Source organism: Hyalella azteca, unplaced genomic scaffold, assembly GCF_000764305.2.
Source record: "Hyalella azteca isolate HAZT.00-mixed unplaced genomic scaffold, Hazt_2.0.2 contig12502, whole genome shotgun sequence".
Lineage (NCBI taxonomy): Eukaryota > Metazoa > Arthropoda > Malacostraca > Amphipoda > Hyalellidae > Hyalella > Hyalella azteca.
In genome coordinates this window covers 46229-67511 of record NW_025942460.1, presented here as the reverse complement: position 1 = coordinate 67511, position 21283 = coordinate 46229, and the positions used below count along the sequence as shown (strand labels likewise).

At 37.0% G+C, this 21283-nt stretch overlaps 1 protein-coding gene across 1 annotated transcript; it reads left to right on the top strand.

The window, feature by feature from the left end:
* The first annotated feature begins 9014 nt into the window (after window positions 1-9014).
* LOC108683454 (facilitated trehalose transporter Tret1-like) lies at window positions 9015-17939 on the top strand. The gene is made up of 9 exons (XM_018172766.2): window positions 9015-9233; window positions 10011-10490; window positions 10821-10949; window positions 11827-12033; window positions 12625-12686; window positions 13789-13939; window positions 14625-14768; window positions 15749-15852; window positions 16461-17939. Exons 1-9 carry the CDS (start codon window positions 9167-9169, stop codon window positions 16629-16631), a joined length of 1515 nt encoding a protein of 504 aa, XP_018028255.1. The 5' UTR covers window positions 9015-9166; the 3' UTR covers window positions 16632-17939.
* Window positions 17940-21283: the final 3344 nt, after the last annotated feature.

Sequence of the window (21283 nt, the reverse complement as noted above, 5' to 3'; positions counted from 1 at the left end):
GCTCTCGAAGTTTGGCACCATTCCGGTTATCATTTTCCATGTGTACAGAATGACATACCTCTCCCGTCTCCTCTGCAGTGAGTACAGACTCAGTCGCTGTAACCTCTCCCAGTAGTTAAAATTCTCCATCCCTCTGATCCTGGAAGTAAAGGTTCGTTGGACTCCTTCCAGTTGCCGTGTTGCGCCTAGTTTGAACGGAGTCCAGAGCTGGTAGCAGTATTCAAGGATAGGTATTACAAGGGCTCTGAAGAGTGTGATCATTGGTTCCGCTTCTCTTGTTCTGAACGTCCGCCAGATCCACCCCATCTGTCGTCTACCTTTTGTGGTTATTGCCGGTATGTGATCACCAAAATTTACCTGATTGTTCATCAACACTCCTAGATCGCGAACGAGTCGCTTCATGCTAAGATACGCTTATTCCAGTGGCAACTTGACCAAACCAAGCAAGCCGACCATATAACTTCAGAATTCTTATGTAATTTTTTTTTCATCTTTTGAACAAATCAAACCTTTAGATAATGTAACATGGAATAATCAGGTTGGTGATCAATAAAAGCTGAGGCTGAACCAGCACCAGACAATAAGAAACTGGCTGACCTAATCAAAATTCAGCAACTAGACGCGCGATTGCAGAAAAACGTCCTGACTGGCGACAGCAGAGACGACAATATCAACGTTACAGCGAAGGTGGTGAATGCCAGAACAAATTGTATGGAGAAATTGAGCTTAGTAGACGATCATTTAAATGGTAGGAATCGACAGAGGCAAAATAGTATTGCTTTAGAAATAAACTTTCCGAACGAAAAATTTTACGAATGGTACAGTTTTTGAAATAGGCTTTGCGAAATAAAAATATTACAATCGACTCAAGGAATTAAAAATTGTTTGGCTTTTGAAATAAACTTGACGAACGCCACTAAAGAACGACTTATTTAATTGACTATAGAAATGCATGATAGAATGGGTTTTAAAATAGACTAAACGAACTCCAGAAAAAAAACGAATTTTTTCAAATAGAATATTTGCGAACGTAAAATAGTATGAGTTATGAAATCGACCTAATGAACGATGTAGTCTAATGCATCGTGATGAACTGGAACACGACAAAAAGGCTTTTGAAATGGACTCATGAACACCACAACAAAACGGATTTTCTACTTAACCGCACAAACGCAAAACAGAACAAGTTTTGAAATAATTTAATAAAGGCACATTTAAACGGTTTTTCTAGGAAGTATCCGATAGCTAAAATGAAACGCTATTTTCCATCGACCATACGAACGGCAAAATGAAACGTTTTGAAATATTATTCAAGAAAGCTACAATAAAACGGCTTTTGAACTTGACTGTACAAATGCAAGGATAGAACGCAGCAAGGACGGTACAATTGACAACATAATTGAATTTAAGAAAAGTAGAACCAAAAAGTCCGAGTATGAATGTACGATCGCCGGAATAGAACAACGTTCAGGAATTTTGGGATTGAATTCGGCAGTTACCGCTGCCTTGCTCTGCATTTCTACAATGACGAAGACCTGCACGATCGTATGAGAAACACTCTTTCAAATAAACTAATAGCTACAGTGGACGATCCAAAATGGACTAATATGTGGACAGCAAAAAGCTGGCAGGGTAATGAGGCTGAATCTCTCATGGAACACAACAGCAACGCTGTTCTAGTCCATTCACTGTGAATGGACTAGAACAGCGTCTTTACTAGTCAAATTCTGTGCTCCAGAACTGCTAGAAGCCTCTACTTCATCAAATTTAGTGAAAGCAATAATAGCCTACTCACTCAGCTGAACCCTATAGTATTGTGGTTACACAATGAGAAATTAAAAAAATGAGCCAATTGGTAGCTAACCACTCCACACCTAAATGCAGCTGTTGCAATTTTGAAATTAAAATACAAACATAACTAAATGACAATTTGACAAATATTGTTGATTGCATGCATATCCACGTTTTCTGACTGGCCAAAAGTACCCACAATTGCATGCAGTTTTAGCCATATTGAAATGCAAATAAATAACACAAATGAATGACAAATATTGTTCATTGCCTGGCTGCCTGCAAATCTGACTGGCTGAAACTTGAAAGTGCCCACAATTGCATGCACTTTTAGCCACATTGAAATGCATCAAATATTCAATTTTTTTAATCAATAATCATTGTCCATTGACTGAGTCTTTTGAGTTTTGAGGCGTGTAGCGAGTTCTTCTCACATCTCAGGCTATTCTCAGCTGTCGGACGCTGTGGACGCAGGCTGCCAAATCCCAAATTTTCCATTGCCAATAATTATAGTCCGTCGTGCCAAAAAATATAGCATTGACGAGATATGAAGCTAAAGACGTAAACATTTGTTTAAAGCTTGTAACATATTATATAGTAATTCAAACTAATAAAATATATTAAGGTTCATACATGAAGAAACGATGCTTTATGTATAGACTCGTGCGTCTTGGAATAATTAAAATAATAAATAGTCGTGCGTCTCGGAATTGCTGAGTATTATATACCATGCAGAGGTGAGCAGTAGCGCGCTACATGTAGCGGTAGCGATAGCGGCGCTACATTTAAACAATTGTAGCGGTAGCGGTAGCGCCCGCTATATATTTAAGTAGCAATACGAGGTTTTGTCGCTACAGCACTACCGCTAGCGCTAGCGATATAAAAACATACGCCTCTTTCTTGAAATTCAGTACGCTGCAATTTCAAAAGATAAAGGTTGAACACAAATGTTTATTTCACAAATAGAACCCCATTCAGTGAACCAATATGTTTTTAAGCTGTTTTAACTGTTTCAGCACTAGAAACCTAGGACGTCTCGGGCAAATTTACGGCCGGANAACACCTCATTGTCTAATTTTATTTAAATGTAAAAATTCTATATTCAACGAACAATTATATAAACGTAAAACTTTGATTTACGATGGATTACAATATGCTATTTCTTCGTTTCTAGTGTGAAAATGAATGCTTTTGCCGTCGTTTTACGAGCAGATTTTGATTAATTACAAAACTGATTTTGAAAACTAACTGTTATGACCTTGTCAGAAACTTTATGACCTTCTCAGGCAGTTTTTACGAACTCTCGCTGGCCTTGGGCATCCTGCTGGTGATGTTGGTGGGGGCGTTCACGACGTGGCAGAATTTGGCTCTGATCTGCACGAGCCCTACCCTCATCTACGCCGCCCTCATCTTCTGCTGTAGGGAGTCGCCTGCTTACCTCCTCATGAAGGGCAGGGAGACTGAAGCACGAGCGGCTCTGCAGCACTTCAGGGGTATTACTTCTGCAGGAATAACTCTTTTATCTCATCTATAGAAAGAGTTAATGAAATAACACCTGCAAAAATCACTCTTATATTTCTAAAAAGAATTTATGTAAAAATGTAAAAACACAAATAACTAAATGCAACTGGATGGATTCGAAATTTATCTCATTTATGTACATGAATTTTGGTGTGATACTTGAGCGAAAAATTGGTGAATTTGATTACCATGTGGTACGATTCCAATATATTTCATTGTTTGTAAAGCGAGTGCCTCGTGTATCTGCTGACGATAACTACCTATAATTATCGGAATAATTCAAAATCAATAATTCATTCGATATAATTTTAGAATGAATTTTCTACTACCGTAGTTCAACCATGAAAAACCACGAGTCCACGAAAGAAACTTAGCGTCATATATAAGGCTCTCTAAATTAGAATCGAAGTGCTTGGATTCTAATACAATCACATTGAGCGCATGAAATTTGCCCGCGAGGGGTAACTCGACTAAAATAACCTCACAACAATACCTCGTTTATACTGTACACGAAACGAACTATTAACATGATTTATGTGCAAAAAATAGATAATATAATATAGTGCAATGAAATGAAATCATAATTTAATCCTTTGGCTGCTTATTGATAAGTGAAAGTCGGTTTATGATAGAACTTTCTAAGATGCCTAATTTGCAAGGGCGCGAGTCGAGAGCTTGCAGCACTTCGCCTGGACGAATGAAACATTGACGAAAATCATTATCAAAATAGCAGCAAGAAGTATTATTGCGTCATAGAATCACAAAAATAAAAATTTAAACGTTTTAGCCACATGATTACAAGCTATAATCGCCATTTTATAGAACATATAACTCGAAGATGTCCAGCTCGATCACGTAAAGATGGCGACGTAGCTGTTCTCGCCTATGGTATCCTAAGTAGGCAGCGCTACTTACGTACAAAACAGTGAATCATTATGATTATCTCAATAAAAACGATATCCTTTGACGAATAATTGCACATTTAAGTCAATAAATCATAGATCAAGACTCTGAGCAATGTAATCATAATTTATATATAATATATCGTAGAGATAAATGATGATCTGCATGCGACCGGGGCTAGCAGACGATAGACGCTTAGCAGACGATTGTAGCTTAACGCTATCGATTAATAATGTAACATTAAAAGGAGGTTCCTTCTTTCCGTTGAGAAAAAACATTTTCTACGCATTGTTTAGTCATAATTTAACAGATAATAGTCAAATTCTTAGGGTTTAGCCAGAAACAAAACATTGTTGTTAAAAAAAATAGTTCACAAAACTTGTGTTCCGTCACACAGACATGAATGTCACACGACTGGTGCACACAATGCTTAGTTATTCTACTAACTATGAATATTTCATTCGTAACATGTATGGTGGAAGGTACATGACTACAGGGAACCACGCACCAAACGATCCTCAAATAATACTAAAACAAATCTTTTTGAGAGTAATATTTTCATTTCCTATTTCTCTCAGAAAGGACGATTCATTTTCTGTTGTTGCTCAGTAAAAAAATGTTCTATTACTATTTAGCTAATGCCACCCCATGTTGTTGAAGGGCACGGTTCAGAACAGTCATATAGATTGCATTAACGGGAAATTTGAAGCATACCAGATATGATTAATGGTAGGAGAAAGGCCAAGTTATCGACCATTTCCTGCTTCTTGTCGCTGAAGATGAACCATTAATGATTGACATACATTGGAAAACTGTTCATAATGATGAGTCTATGTTGCTGATTGACTTCGATAAAATATAATCATTTGTTCATCGTATCCTAAAACAAGGCTAACGCTATTCTTTTCTCTAGCAAAATGGAAACTTTTTAATAAAAAGATAACATATATATGTTGAATAAATGCAATCTTTGTATGTTTCGATTATTTCAATTTGTAACGAAGTTGTACTCGATTTGCACAATCAAATTTACTTTTATCGGAACACTGTCGAAATTAATGAAAAAGTAGTAGCAATTTTTATCACTTGCATGATTTTTTATCTGTTTAGATGGTCTGGTTTTTCTTCGGTTTTTCGTACGTTTATTCCTCCACTCTCCAACGCAAGAGAATGGGAGCCGGACCAAAGCGCGACTCTTCAGCCCTTGTGTTAAACTCAACGAAAATCATCTGTGAAGTCGGCACGCTATTCATAAATACAACTTCGCGGCGGTGTTTCTGGTTACTCCTGTTATTCAGCTACAATATTCCTACGCCACATTATAGAATTATTATAATATTTTACTGCCGAGAAAGCCGAATAATACGATATTATGTCGCCTGAATATGTTGTTAATGTTGTAAATAGACACTATTTCCGGTGTTTGTAGTTGTACAGTGCTAAAGATGTTGTCAGCTGTTAGTAAAATTAAACGTTCGCTCACATCTTGTACATCCACAGAGGGGTTAGCTCCCTCTAAATACGGGCTCTATTCATATAACCTATAGTGACGCCCTTGACGTCTAGCGGTTCTGTGTAGAGTTTATCACATTCATAGTTACAAAAAAGGTCGCGCTTTACTTCACTTCAGTTGCGTGCAATTTAGCCTATTCTTGAGCTCTCGAATGACTGGAATACATAATGCCCGCATGGGCTGCAAAATTTATCACTATGATATGAAAATTAACCATGAGAGGTTCTTATGAAATAAGTAAAAAATATCACATTTGCTAATGCCAATTTGACATAATACAGATCTACTATGTTCTGTGTGAAATTGAACACAAAATATCAGGTTTTATTGTGACAATTTTCAAAATAAAAATGAAATCAGACTCAAAATGATTTTCCAAGTGTAAAACGACAGTTTTAATTGTAAATCTTAATGCAATGATTTGAGCATAACTCAATTAATTTTTCGGATCGCATCGCTGCTCTGACGTCAATGCATCTTCAAATAGAAACTAACCAATTTACTAATTTTTTACGAACATTATTATATATAGAAGAGCAACTTAAGTTTGATGGTAGTTATTTCATATTTCCTTCATAAACAGATGTAAATTTTCCTTCACATAATCTTTAATCATTCAATTAGCTCCAGGTGCGCGAGTGATAAATATCACTAAAATTGATGATTAATATTAAATTTGAGTGAATGTTTGATAGTTATTTGACTTATTTTGATGCTAACAAATTTCTGATTATAAATATCATATTAACGAACATTGTCATACACCTATTAATTGGTTCAGCAATCATCTTAATACTCATGAGTATAACAATATTAAACAATAAACTCGTGTCAAAACTTCATTCAACATGATGCACGGATTTGAAATTCAATTTTAAAAGTGGTTTAGTTTATTTCTCAAAATTATATTTTCTGCGACAGGAATATTCATCGACTTAGAAAATGATTGTAGCCCAAACTGAATGATATACCGCTAAGACCTGGTGACGGATTTGATTTTTTTTTGTAGGTTCGTAACTAGGTACTAACTACATTGGCATGATGGTTTGTTTCACATGCTAAATTATGAAAAACAGAGACATTGTTTTATTTCTCTGTCAGACCACCTTCTTACAGTTTTTTTTCAATAGATGTGCTTATACGCCCAGTTTTGACTTTGCTAAATAATAGTCCACGTTTATTATTTAAGAATTATTTCATGCGACTAACCAGCTTACTGTTTGCTGGGATTATCGAGCCCTTAATCGATAATCACTGCAGTTTTACTTTCCTGCATTACTGAATCCAATCATCTTGAACCTCGTAGTTCTGGGAGATGGTCCCATCATTTTAAACACAAACACTTACGCACACTCATAAAATATGACCGATGTATATAATATGATATATGTAAAATAAATTAAGATGCAGGATTGTCGAAAAAAAAACGCGGAATATTGTGGCACAATACTACCGTCCCTTGTGATTTAGTTCAGAAACAGAAACTTTCGGTGAAAATATTCTTATATTCTTGGTGAAGAATTTCTCATTGCATTCAATTGTTTATCAAATTCAAACACACATGTAATTAGATTTACAATGCATGCAAAATGTAATTTATGCAACTGAGTTACGGGCTAGAAATTAAAAGAAAAGAATATTCCACAAAAGTTCATCATATCTTTAAAGAAAACGCTTCGGAGTCCAGCTCCATCGTCAATTCGAAGATTCTAGAATGCAAATAAAATCACAAGTAGTACAATGATTATTGAAAGTCACTGAACTGAAATTAAAATCTAAATTTGCAACTAAAAGAAAACGCACAAGAAAAAACCGCAAACATATCTATTCACAGTCTCAAGGGGATACGAGCTAAACGGTGAATTCAAACTGGGCCTAAGTTTGATAATGTACTAAGATTCTAAAATGAGCAGATCAGGTTCAAGCGAACATCTTGAAGTCACTGTCAGATGCAGTATCATTACACAGCTCAGCGTGTGTGCGCACAGGCGAATGAGGAGGGCCAAAATGAGTTTACATTTTTTTAAATGCCTTCAAAGATGGCACTAGAAACGTGATGATCCCCTCTGTTTACATATGGGGCCAAAGTGACGTCATTCGAGACATGGTCAGAACGGTGAAAAAATAGTCATCGTTGTCAGAAACGTATTAGTTCAATTATGGCACGCAGCTGCCAGCTGGTCTATGTAGTTGTAGCCCATGCATGGCGCTTGGCACATTCACTAAGGCATTTCACATTCACTCACACTCACTCTGTCACTGACAGTCACTCACTCACAGTCTCACACTGAAGTTCTGAACACAGTTCAACACACTCTGCAGTCTGCACTCTGCAGTCTGCACTCTGCACTCAGTTCAGTTGCCGGGAAGGCTGTCATAGAGAAGGTTGTGTGCGCTGTTGCTTCCCTAGTATTGGTGCCATGTGACATAGGGCGTTTTTTTTTACCACGAGGCATGTGCCAATGCCAGCCATATAGCGCTCTGTAGATTACAATATTAATCCATGAATTCATCTGTATAAAGTCGCTAAAATTTCGCATCAACTCGATTCTGACAGAGAATTTTCAACTTCAAATTAGCTGACGTTGTTGATATTACACTTGCAGCACGTTTCTGTACTACGGTATTAATAATTTTTAGCAGCTGTTTGTTAGCAATGTCAAACTGTCATTTGTATGTACCTAGATAATTAGAGAATTTTCAGCTCAGATCTCATCTATATAAGACTGCATATGTACAATGGCTATGATAAAAAGTACATTGTTTGATGTGTGGTATTGTATTTGTGCAAACTAAATCGTTTATGACTCGGAAGGGGGCTTGAGTAGTCCACCATGATAAGCGGAATATTGTCTAGCAGATTGTCTGGCAGTTAAAACGCGGTGTAAAATGTAACACCGACTATTTTCACTCTGGACATAGTAACATTAGGTTACCAAGTCAATAATCAATGTCTGTTGAGCTTGAATGCTCACAAGCAAGTCTGTTAGTGACGCGTGAAAGAAGCCTTCATTCAAATTCTGAGGCGGTGGCTGACGCGTGACAGGCGTGCCGAGGAGACAGACTTGCGGACGCCTCGTTTAGAGGCCCGACTTTTTTCGTTCAAACTCACATTTTTGCTTTATATTTCTGTAGCGCGACGTTATTTATTATGCGAGAGGGCATTCCAGCTTTGCAATTTGTAGCTCATCTTACTTATTATGCGGGACGACATTTTATCTCTACAATTATGTGTGAATCTTACTTATTATGCTGTGGAGCATTTTAGCTGATTATTTATTTCTAATATAATTTCTAGCTCATACTTACTTTTCTATAACGTACGTAAACAATATTTTAAGAACAGGAATTTGAGGCTGGATAAGGAATAGAGGCTGGAGAAAATACGTAAAATAGAACGAAAACAAATTCGGCCTCGCGAAAATCTGCTTCGCACTCATGGCCGAGGGCAGCAGTCCAGCGTCCAAACCTGCCTACCTCACGCAGTACTTCGCTGCGCTGTCAGGTAATACATTAATGAAAAGCTAACTAGCCCATGAAAAACTACTTAACTTTTTTACTGAAAGTAAGCATCAACATTACGTATCATTTTTTCAGCATAACACATCGGTCCCAAATAATTGAAGTATCTCAATTAAAAATAGTCTCTTGCAAGAAGGGATTCGTGTTTGGTTTATATATAGACTTGTAAAAGGCTCAGTGATCATTTCTCTTCATAAGCTTGAGCCTGTATCAGATAATTACGATTTACGAGTGCAAATAGAAAAAGTTGAGTTTTCACTTTATTTTCATTGTAAATATTAGGTAGTACGAAATATGTTTATGTTCTGTTTGAATGGTAATAGTAATAGACCGGAGTATATAATAGAATTCGCTTAACTGAACACAAAACACTTTTCATAAAGCTGGTATTTATCTAAAAAAATAACTATTTATTGACGATATAAATTGCACTGTTGAGGCTATTAAAAACTCGACAAGGGCAAGCGGGCCTAGCGGCACGTCCTACTGCCACTTGAATGTCAAGTTCAATCTCATATTAAATCGTGCAGCCTCTTTATCCATGTAGTGTGTAGACATAACAGGCCGGTACTACACTGATTTGGAATAAACCATCACACATGAATGTAAAATTGAACAACAAAATTTTTATTTCGAAGCGTTTCCTAGCAACAGAAACGCACAGTCGCACACTCATCTCGGCATTGTCACTTAGTTAGGTTTATTGGTGTAATTTGACCGCCTGTAGATTACATGAAATAAATGGTCATTCCTGTTGCAGTGTCGGTGAGCTCGATTGCTGTAGGTGCAGTGCTTGGCTTCAATTCCCCGGCGTCTTTCCAGCTCCGCGCTGCACACGATGTCATCACTGCCAACCCAACCAAGGTCTTCGTTCATGACCGCGTCACTCATTATAACGACTCTAATGGCCACCTAAGCTACGAAAATGACGGAGTACATTACAACTTTACATCTGGAAATTTTAGTTATAGAGGCAACACGACGAACCTTCTTGGCTCCAAAATCATGACTGACACTGACATGTTCGATGGCCGCAAAACCTTCAAGGGCGAACCGCTTCTCGAGGCTGGAGCTTCACCCATGGTGATGACCAGCGAGGAGCTGTCGTGGTTCATGTCGGTTTTCGCTTTGGGGGCCCTCGTCGGGGGGCTGTTGAGCGGTCTCCTCATAAACGCGATGGGTAGACGGGGAGCTTTATTGGTCTCCGCCGTCCCTTCCCTGCTGGGCTGGCTTATGACAGGTAGTATCAAAAATGGATCTTATATTGGGTCAACTTTGGTTGACGACGTAATGAAGTTAGATGTCACAGCAGTTCTTCTAGACTGTCTGGCCCATAACCTGACGAGGCTTTGAGCTTTGAATATTATATAGATTAGAGATTATGAATGTGTGAAATATATAACTTTACTCAGATGAATTTTGTTTTCAAATTGTACCTAATTCACTAATTCACTGACATGACATAATTAAATTGGATCACCTGATAGATTTGGATAACCTCTTTGCAATAAGTGATAATATTTATTGTGTTTCCACATTGTCGCCATTGTGACAGTGTCGTTGTTGCCAGGTTTGGGCACCAACTTGCCCACGCTGGTGCTGGGCAGGGCGCTCTCTGGCGTGTACATCGGCCTGAGTTCTGCTGCAGGAAACGCCTACGTCGGGGAGATCGCCTCCAGCAACATCAGGGGGATATTAGGTAGACGATGCTCGTTCATCTTCGTAACATTTCTTCTAGCATTTGTGTACTTGGAGAGATGTGGCTCATCTTAGGAATAGGTTTATTTTAGCTGGTTTCTCGATAGGCTCATAGCGATAGGTGTAGTGCGATAAGTTAATCATGTGCATAAGTTTATACGGAGCTAACCATTTGAGATAACAGGTGCTAAGTGTTGATGCTTTTTTGGTATACCCGAAAATTATTTTCGTCGGTGTGATTATTTGTGAGGATGTATCTATGACCAACATCTAAACTCAACGAGATTTTAACTTACAAACAGTTCCCAGTTCCAGTTTGAGATTTGGATTGCTTCTCAATCGGGGTTTTTAGACGATTGTCTCTTCTTGGTCGAATCTTCTAGGTATGAAATTAACGTACATGTTTTGAAAAGACATCAAATATACAAGTAGCGTTTGAACCTGTTTACGGCTTTAATCGTGTTTAGACAATCAGTTTTCACAAAATAGTGCGGGTATGTTTAAATAGGTGAAGCAATCATGTAGGTATATATTTTGCGCTCTAATTGAAAACACACGAAGCGTAATTCCTACAAAGGCTTATGTAACTTGCTTTTGAAGTAAAAATACTATTTTTTTCATGCAAAATATTCACAATATGTTAAAAATTTAACACCTCATTGTCTAATTTTATTTAAATGTAAAAATTCTATATTCAACGAACAATTATATAAACGTAAAACTTTGATTTACGATGGATTACAATATGCTATTTCTTCGTTTCTAGTGTGGAAATGAATGCTATTGCCGTCGTTTGTACGAATAGTTTTGATTAATTACAAAACTGATTTCGAAAACTAACTGTTATGACCTTGTCAGAAACTTTATGACCTTCTCAGGCAGTTTCTACGAACTCTCGCTGGCCTTGGGCATACTGCTGGTGATGTTGGTGGGGGCGTTCACGACGTGGCAGAATTTGGCTCTGATCTGCACGAGCCCGACCCTCGTCTACGCCGTCCTCATCTTCTTCTGTAGGGAGTCGCCTGCTTATCTCCTCATGAAGGGCAGGGAGGCTGAAGCACGAGCGGCTCTGCAGCACTTCAGGGGTATTACTTCTGCAGGCATTTTTAACTCTTTTTATTGGCCTTTATCTCATCTATAGAAAGAGTTAATGAAGAGGAATTACTTCTGCAGGAGTAACTCCTTTATCTCATCTATAGAAAGAGTTAATGAAGGGGTATTACTTCTGCAGGCCTTTTTAACTCTTTTTATTGGCCTTTATCTCATCTATAGAAAGAGTTAATGAAGAGGAATTACTTCTGCAGGAGTAACTCCTTTATCTCATCTACAGAAAGAGTTAATGAAGGGGTATTACTTCTGCAGGAATAACTCCTTTATCTCATCTATAGAAAGAGTTAATGAAAGATCACCTGCAAAAATCACTCTCTTATTTCTAAGAGTTCATGAAAGAACACAAATAACTAAATGCAATTTGATGGATTCGGAATTTATCTCTTTAAATTAATGAATTTCGGTATTGTACTTGATCGAAAATTTTGTGAATTTGATTAGTAGGTGGTACGATTCCAATAAATTCCATGGCTTGTGAAGCGAGTGCCTCGTGTATCTGCTGACGATAACTACCTATAATTATTCAAATCTCAGCTCTATATTCAAGGTTATTGTTGTAATTGAAGGTGCTTGTATTGTTAATGTAGGCATTGAAGTACTTACATCAAATCTCAGCTCTATATTCAAGGTTATTGTTGTAATTGAAGGTGCTTGTATTGTTTATGTATTTTATGTTTCTGATCCAGTGTTAAATGGAATGAAAACTTAGCTTTTATGCTTATTTACTTCATCATTGTTTTTATTCCATTTTATATTCAAATGATTCAGTTCCTTTTAATATTTGGATAATTTGAAAACATTCAAAGAAATTGAAATTTTAAATTAGCTGTTTCGTATGAGCTGTTGAACGGCGCAGGCTGGCCTAGGGATTACCGGGGACGGATCTCGGTCAAATCGCATCGGGCGAAAACGAACGCATTTCGAGCAATTTTTTTACGTGTCGTATTGATGAATCTTGCTTCGTACCTGAATATTTTTTTCTGTAAACTAATTCGTTATAATGTATAATGATAATAGAATGTCTTATTCAGTGTCTTAATTTATGTCTTACTTAGAGTAACATCGTCTCTTGAATCGTGTACGGTTTGGTTTTTAAGCATGAATTCGATAGCAAGTTCTAAACACGTTTTCTAATGTTCATTAGTATTCAGGCTTGTGGGAATGACTGGCTTCTTTTATGAAGTACGTCGGTTAAACATAAGAATAATTGAATGTTAATGTTCCAAGCTGAAAAATAATATGCGATTAAAAATTGATTTTTAAATATCGCACTTCGTAAGAGTCCAGTGTCTTTGATATTACACATGTACAATGAATTTCTAATTTTATTTTCAAGTATTAAAAAAAGAAATTTAAGTTTGAATTTTTTAATTTTTTTAATGATTAAAATTTTTATAAATTTTCAAAATTATTTATTCTGCCGACTGATTCATGCATTGTCTCCAACTTTACGCAAGTGTGCAAAATTTCAGATTGATTGGAGAGGTAGAAGTGTGTTAAATATCGATTAAAAGATTTATAGCAGACACACAGACAAACAACAAGAAGTGAAGTTAAAGGGAAGTGTTGTAATGAACTGTGCCGACGAGTTGTGACTAATATGACTGTGTTGGCAGTATGCATGAACTAAAACATTTATTGTATCGAGATTTGCCCTATATAACGTGCTGCAGAGGATAAATGCATGTGTATCTATATGCCTATAAGTAGTGCTCGATGTAACTCTGCAGAACTCTGGCAGCGAAATGTCAGAAGACCTGAGCAGCATCCTGTGCATCGTCGTGGAGATCCTGGCAGGGATAGCAGCCGTGTTCCTCGTCGAGAAGGCAGGCAGGAAGTGCCTGTTGGTTTCATCGTCGGCGGTCCTGGCCGCCAGTCATTGTAAAGCTTCTTTGATACATGGAATATTAATGAAGACAATAAGTACATTAAACACAGACAGGAAAACAAACGTGAACATTTTATAGTCTAAAAATGAACATTTTATAGTCTTAAGGTGAATATTTTATAGTCTAAAAATGAACATTTTATAGTCTTAAGGTGAACATTTTATAGTCTAAAGGTGATCATTTTATAGTCTTAAGGTGAATATTTTATAGTCTTAAGGTGATCATTTTATAGTCTATAGGTGTTCATTTTATAGTCTAAAGGTGAACATTTTATGGTCTTAAGGTGAATATTTTATAGTCTAAAGGTGAACATTTTATAGTCTTAAGGTGAATATTTTATAGTCTTAAGGTGATCATTTTATAGTCTATAGGTGTTCATTTTATAGTCTAAAGGTGAACATTATATAGTCTAAAGGTAGAGACATATTATAGTTTTTGTAATACTATTTCGATTGAATTTGAAAATTAAAACTGGATTGGTTGAAGAATGCCTCAGTGTATTTTTGTCTCTGTGCATTTTTTCGCTGCTATTGTCTGTATTCTTATGCCTTTTGTAGATTCCTTCTTACAAATTGGAAAGTGTTGGGCTGTTGTTCAGCTGAATGTAGATAATGAAGGGTAATTGAGTGTATTTAATTAGTAAGCCTATTTTGATTCTAATGATACTTATTTTGCAGGCAGCCTGGGCCTCTTTTTCTACATGCTCACCGTTGATGAACAATGGACGAGAAAATTTTTGTTTTGGCTTCCATTGACGGCGCTCATGACTTACGTTATCGCCTTTGGGATTGGATTAGGAGCTGTAATCTGGATTCTGATGGGTGAGTGACCTGTACGTTCTGATGTTAGTTGCTACAATGTGCGTTATTGCCATAATAGGGTTATTGATTGCTGGTCTGTTACGCAGATGAAGTGTGTTGGTTCTTGACGATTAGTGTCATACGCCCTTGCTGAAATTGTACGGTGGAATTGGAATAATTAAATTGAAATCCAAGGTCAGTTAATGAATTGAGGCCGTTATCTATATTTGTCAAGAGTTCGGCTTGCAATTTTTATTCTGAAGCTAATGCAGAAACAAAATTTAGAAAGTGGTTTACTCTGACAGAAATAATAAAGGGTTAAAAGATAGTGACACTGAAATCAGAGGTCATAACCGAAAGGAAACAGTATCGTTGCTGATGCCTGCAAGTTGGTGTTGATTTATGGTGAGATGCTGCCAGTTTAATTTTTAAAAGGGTTTTGTGAAACATTGATTTATCAAGCATGAGATGGGTGTATTATTTTACATTAATTATGGAGCTTCAATAAGCGATTGCAATGGAAAAATTCATTTCATTTAGTTTGCTTTGTTATAGTATGTCTTTTTGCAATTTGGTGAGATGCTGCCAGTTTAATTTTTAAAAGGGTTTTGTGAAACATTGATTTATCAAGCATGAGATGGGTGTATTATTTTACATTAATTATGGAGTTTTAATAAGCGATTGCAATGGAAAAAATTCATTTCATTAGTTTGCTTTGTTATAGTATGTCTTTTTGCAATTTACAATCAAATTTCATGAGATCTTTCCATTATTAATCTGTCACGAGAAGTGGTTACGAGAAAGATATTCGTTCATCTAATATTCGCCCAAACCCTCGACTACAAGTGGATGCCATGTCTATGCTAGGAACTTGATTACGAAGCAGTGAAAATGATAATTCTGTTTTTCCCATATATGATATATTAATTGTGTTAATTAATTATACTTTTGTTTTTCCGATATAAGATTTACTGAATGTCAAATTGTTGTTAATAAATTAGGGGAGATGCTGCCGCCCCTTGTGCGGGAGACTGCGGCAGGACTGACTGTGGCAGGCATGTGGGCGGCGTCCTTCATCACCGTCCACTCCTACGAGTTCCTGCAGGTGAGGCAGAGCTAGGACGCATTGTGGACTGGGTAGCAATCATGGCAGTAGTTGAGTATGTGGACGGTGAATGACGAGGTTGTGGACTGTGAGTGACGAGGTGGGATGAATTGTGGACTGGATAGCAAACATGGCAGTAGTTGAGGGTGTGGACGGCGAATGATGAGGATGTGGACTGTGAGTAACGAGGTGTGGACAGGTTTGGAGCTTGGTTGAACTCGATCACATTATTTCAAAGGAAGTACCAGTGGAATGAAATAGTACAAATCTAAATATCTATCTAAATATATTAATATATGTATATATTTTTGTGTCTATATATATACCTAGTTATTGCTAGTCATAGGATGGCGCACCTAAATTTTTAACTACGCTACATTTTATTTTAAGAGGCATTGGCTAATTTTTGAGACCCCAAAATGCACGTCCATTTTGTATTTTGGCATTCAGTTACAACGTAAAATTGCGATGAATATGAATTGTCATCCCCAGTCAAAGAAATTAGATCGCATGAAATTGCATTTTAAATCTAACGTATTAGGCGATTCAACTTTATCTTATAACTAAAAGACTATAAATATAACTAATTTTGAAACTTGTCATGGCAGAGCGAGCTGCGGGGCTACGGCTTCCACTGGCTGTACTGCGGCATCTGCGTACTTGGCACTGTGTTCTCTGCCACTGTAGTGAAGGAAACTAAAGGGATAACTCTGGAAGAAATAACCAAGCTCTTTATGAAGAAAGAACCTCTAGATGAAACACGAGGCTCTCCGGAGTGATGACTATGCCGTTCATTTGTAAATGCCTTGCATAGTGTCGAGAACAACGGTAATTATGGAGCTGATACTACCTTATTTTGTGATCAATGCTTAATATTAAATAAAGATGATATTGTTTAGAAAATTTGGCAATTGGCAAGCACATTTTTTTGCAATGACTAGTCAGCGATTAAAGTTAAAAAGTAATTTTCAATAGGTTTCAATTTACAATTCATTGTACGATTGTGAGGTACTGCCTTAAGATAATGGTTATCATTGTGATTGAGATTACCTTTATATAATTTAAATTTAATATTCATACAGTTTTATTAATTGAAGATAATGGGCTTCGTGCTGTAATTTGCAGGTTCGATGATCTGTTTTATACATTGTTCGGTTTCTTGGATTCGTGCACTAGAGAACAGACGACACAGTTTAATCTATTACGATGTAATGCAGGTTCAAATTAATACTGAATGATAATTCCGTCCTATGAGGTATTTTCATTGTGTGCTCAGATTCCAAATAACTATTCAAAATTAATTGAAATAATCATCTAGTATTTCTTCTTGAAAATGATTAGGTGTATCCACCGTTCTAATTAGCAACGTTGTTAATTCGGAGATGATTAATCGTTCCGGTGACGCGGATCTTATCGCACTGCATTGAAGATGTGAATGAAGATGAATGATGATTGAAGATGAATAATGAAGATGATTGAAGATGTGAATGTGTCAAGATGAACCATTTGAGTGGGTCGATAGCTCGTCAAGAGATGAATACGGTATACTTTTTGACTCACTTGCACATTTGTAGGTCAGTAAGATTTGCTCTAGTGAGCTATCCAGGCAGTCCCGTTTGAATAAGTGCACGCGCAATAAAACGTAAATTTTGGGCAAATCTGAACTGTGAGGCCAAGAAAAGTTTTAGGCGACGTCAGGAAAAATACGGTAACGTCAGGAAAAATACGGCGACGTCAGGAAAAATACGGCGACGTCAGGAAAAATACGGCGACGTCAGGAAAAATACGGCGACGTCAGGAAAAATACGGCGACGTCAGGAGAAATACGGCGATGTCAGGTAAAATAAGGCGACGTCAGGAAAAATACGGCGACGTCAGGTAAAATACGGCGATGTCAGGAAAAATACGGCGACGTCAGGTAAAATACGGCGATGTCAGGAGAAATACGGCGACGTCAGTGCACATGATTGTCGTTCAGTGCTGTTCTCTTTGTAATCACATTGATATTTATTGAGTCATTAAACAATGTTCCGTAATTTTCAGTGAAATTTATATTTTCGCAGTAAATAAAGACTATCGACAAGTAATTTTCGAACTTATTTCACCTGCGCGTCTGTCTTCTGCATGTGCGAACGTAAAGCCGATGACGGCGTCCATATACAAACATGACGTGGAAGTTACAGCGCTGCATGAAAATGAATAGTGCGTTTTATATTAAAGTATTCACGCTTCATCATCAACATCATTAGTGTTAGAGCTGGCATAACTCTTGGAGAAGTTTCGAGAACAGATGCAGGTGGATTGATATTGAACGGGTAGATTGAAATTCTTAACTAAAATCTAACTTATACTTTTCAATAGTTTTTTCCAGTTAAAGTTGGACGTCATTTACTCTTGGATGTGATATAACGTAATTCAGACTGTATCTGCGTATAGGTGTTTCGGTAGTGTTGAGGTAGGGAAAGAGCAATACAATCACTGAACACTAAAGTTGGGATCGTTTTATAATAGAGCTCACTTAAATTTAAAATCGGTCAAATTTGAAGCAAGATCCAGAAAGTATAATCGAGGTTTATATTCATTATTGCTGAGCATTTTACCTCGTTTCCACAGTAGTAGTAGTATTATAATGTCGCTCTTTGTACAATATGACCCATAAATTTTCTACGGGTAATACGTCAGTCATGTCGTTGCAGTGTAATTGCTACCGCTACATTTAATTCCCATGCAGTCTCGATATGTGAGTCGCATAAGTTTCTCCGCGACAGATTTTCCTCAAGGCTGGGATCGCGAGTCACGAGGCTGGAAAAAATACACTTCTGAATTCTTCGCTGATGTTTGTAGTGAAGATTTGCTAAGCTGTGACGCTTTGCTCACTACATGCACTCTAAGATATTTATACTCCACTACATTGAGGGGAAAAGCAATTAACGAAAGTGATCTGATTCTGTAAAAATTATGCGGATTTATTTTTATCTCATCATCTATGACATGATTTCGAATTTTTAATGTTAATTTGATATTTGGTGCATACAAATGTTCATATTAATCTGTAAAAATACTGCTAGACGATGCAAATTTTTCTTTGTACCCATAGGTTTACCTAAAAATGACTAAACCTTAAAATAACCGAAAAAATTTCACGTAAAGATTTACTTAAATCTTTGAGATTAAGATATTGACTGTAGGTTGTATTTTTGATATTTAATATCTCCATTAGAATAAATTTTTGTATCAAATACTCCCATGTCAATTCAAATGTGCAATATCACTAAGAAAACAATTTACCGACACTACAGCCTCATCATTTGTTCTTCTAACAAGACTGCACTTGGCAAGAACAAAGCTTGCATGCATCTAACGTAGTATATATGCTGGACATAATTAAATTGACCATGGCTATATAACGACTAATTGAACATCTCGTCTGTACTTTAAGAGGTTCATCGTCGGTGTATATTTAGGCTAAGTACCGTGCTGTAACTCATATAAGAGTCAAGCTCTCCTCACAATTACATTAATGCAAATAAGCTAATCAGGTAAGTGCTCCTCCAGCAGTCATCTTATGAAACTTGTTGCTCACGCTCGGCATAAAATGCCAGACGCAATAACTCCACTCCCTCTTGTGTGCCATGTACAACATATTTCCCAAGGGTCGCCGGACGTTAATCAGCAAGAATTGACCATTCTTATCAAGTCACGGTTAAACAAAACGTTCATGAATTTTTAACATAAAGATTATCTTTCCATCTTTTCGCCGCATACATTAAGTTGGTGAGAATTTTCAAGCCTCTCTTAAAAATGACTCATGCTCGGAAATCATTTTAATTTACGAAAAGCACGTTTAAAACAAAATACTAAATTGTCAATGGTCTGAAGTACTTACTCATACACTTTTGATCTGTATTTTATCCCCGTTGATAGAAGTATGTTAATGAAGAAAACCTGAACAAGGTTTAAGTATACATGTAACTATGTCCTGAAATATGTGACTAATATGTCTACATTTAATATAATACGTAACCGCATAATTGGTATAAGCTAGGGCATATCCACAATTATTATCAACCATGAAAATCAAATTATAGGTTCCTAGACCCAAGATGAAAGATTTGAGTAAATAATTCTACAGACGAAGAATGTAAGAAACCTGTAAAAATACAACTACTGTGCTTTTTGCAACTATCATAAAAAACGGCGAGCTAGTCGCTTTTTTGAAAGACGGAAACCCTTTGTCAACGAAAAATTTTCGCATCTTAATGCTTTCAACGAGAATTACCTTCAATAGACGAAGAGTCAAGCCACTTGAGAGCTAAACACGTTTGAAATACGGCATGAGAGCTAAACACGTTTGAAATACGGCATGAGAGCTACACACATTTGAAATACGGCATGAGAGCTATACACGTTTTGCATGAGAGCTATGCACGTTTGAAATACGGCATGAGAGCTATACACGTTTCAAATACAGCATGAGAGCTATGCACGTTTGAAATACAGCATGAGAGCTATGCACGTTTGAAATACGGCATGAGAGCTATACAGTTTGAAGTACGGCATTGCCGGATCAGATCAGGATTTGGATCATTCTGTTGCTAATCGATTAACACATCCATGCGACAACATTTCTTCTCGCTTTGAGTCACCGCCATGTGGAACAGCCTCTCTGATAGCATCGTTGACGCTCCGAGTATGAACGCCTTCAAGAACAGACTAGACGAAGCTATGCAGGAGCATATGTTCAGTCTAGAGCTATACACGTTTGAAATACGGCATGAGAGCTATACACGTTTGAAATACGGCATGAGAGCTATGCACGTTTAAATACGGCACGGGCGCTATACACGTTTGAAATACGGCATTGCCCACCTACAGGCTATAAAATAAGTCACACACTCACACACTTGAGAGTTCTACACTGGAGCTGAGACTTAATTATCTAGAGCAGCTCGACTAATTTGAGTGGACAAATCAATTAAATTTCTGTAGCAAATAAATTTCACGAACATATTTGAGTGTCGGAAAATTTTTTCTCATGACTGCGATTATTGTGCATCCTCATCTTGCCAATCCTTATTCTATGCCGTCTTCTGATCTACATTGTGTTGGCTAATTATGAACGAGTGTGGGAAATAGATCGTTAAGTTGCTAATCGATATCGTGAAAAGCAGAGATATGGCGAATTACAACAAATAACTTTTGATTATAAGAGAGTCCATGAGATTGTGACAAGTTTTTGGCAAAGGCACTGCTGGCCGAAACATGAACATTGAATCACTTCAAATTATATTTGTGTGTTCAATGCTATTTAAAGTTTTAGAACCATACATGTTACCAATGGAAAGAATTTCTAAATCTTAAAGGAGGATGTAGGCTCAAATAATATTAGACTATATTTAATTCGACGACCCCCCATTTTCTAAGCTGAATA

Bases quoted from the DNA above. Each gene is read 5' to 3' on its own strand.
- LOC108683454 (XM_018172766.2), top strand. From the start codon at position 9,167: ATGGCCGAGGGCAGCAGTCCAGCGTCCAAACCTGCCTACCTCACGCAG. The intron at 9,234-10,010 runs GTAATACATTAA...TTCCTGTTGCAG, and splicing joins GTACTTCGCTGCGCTGTCAG to TGTCGGTGAGCTCGATTGCT. The intron at 15,853-16,460 runs GTGAGGCAGAGC...TTGTCATGGCAG, and splicing joins ACTCCTACGAGTTCCTGCAG to AGCGAGCTGCGGGGCTACGG.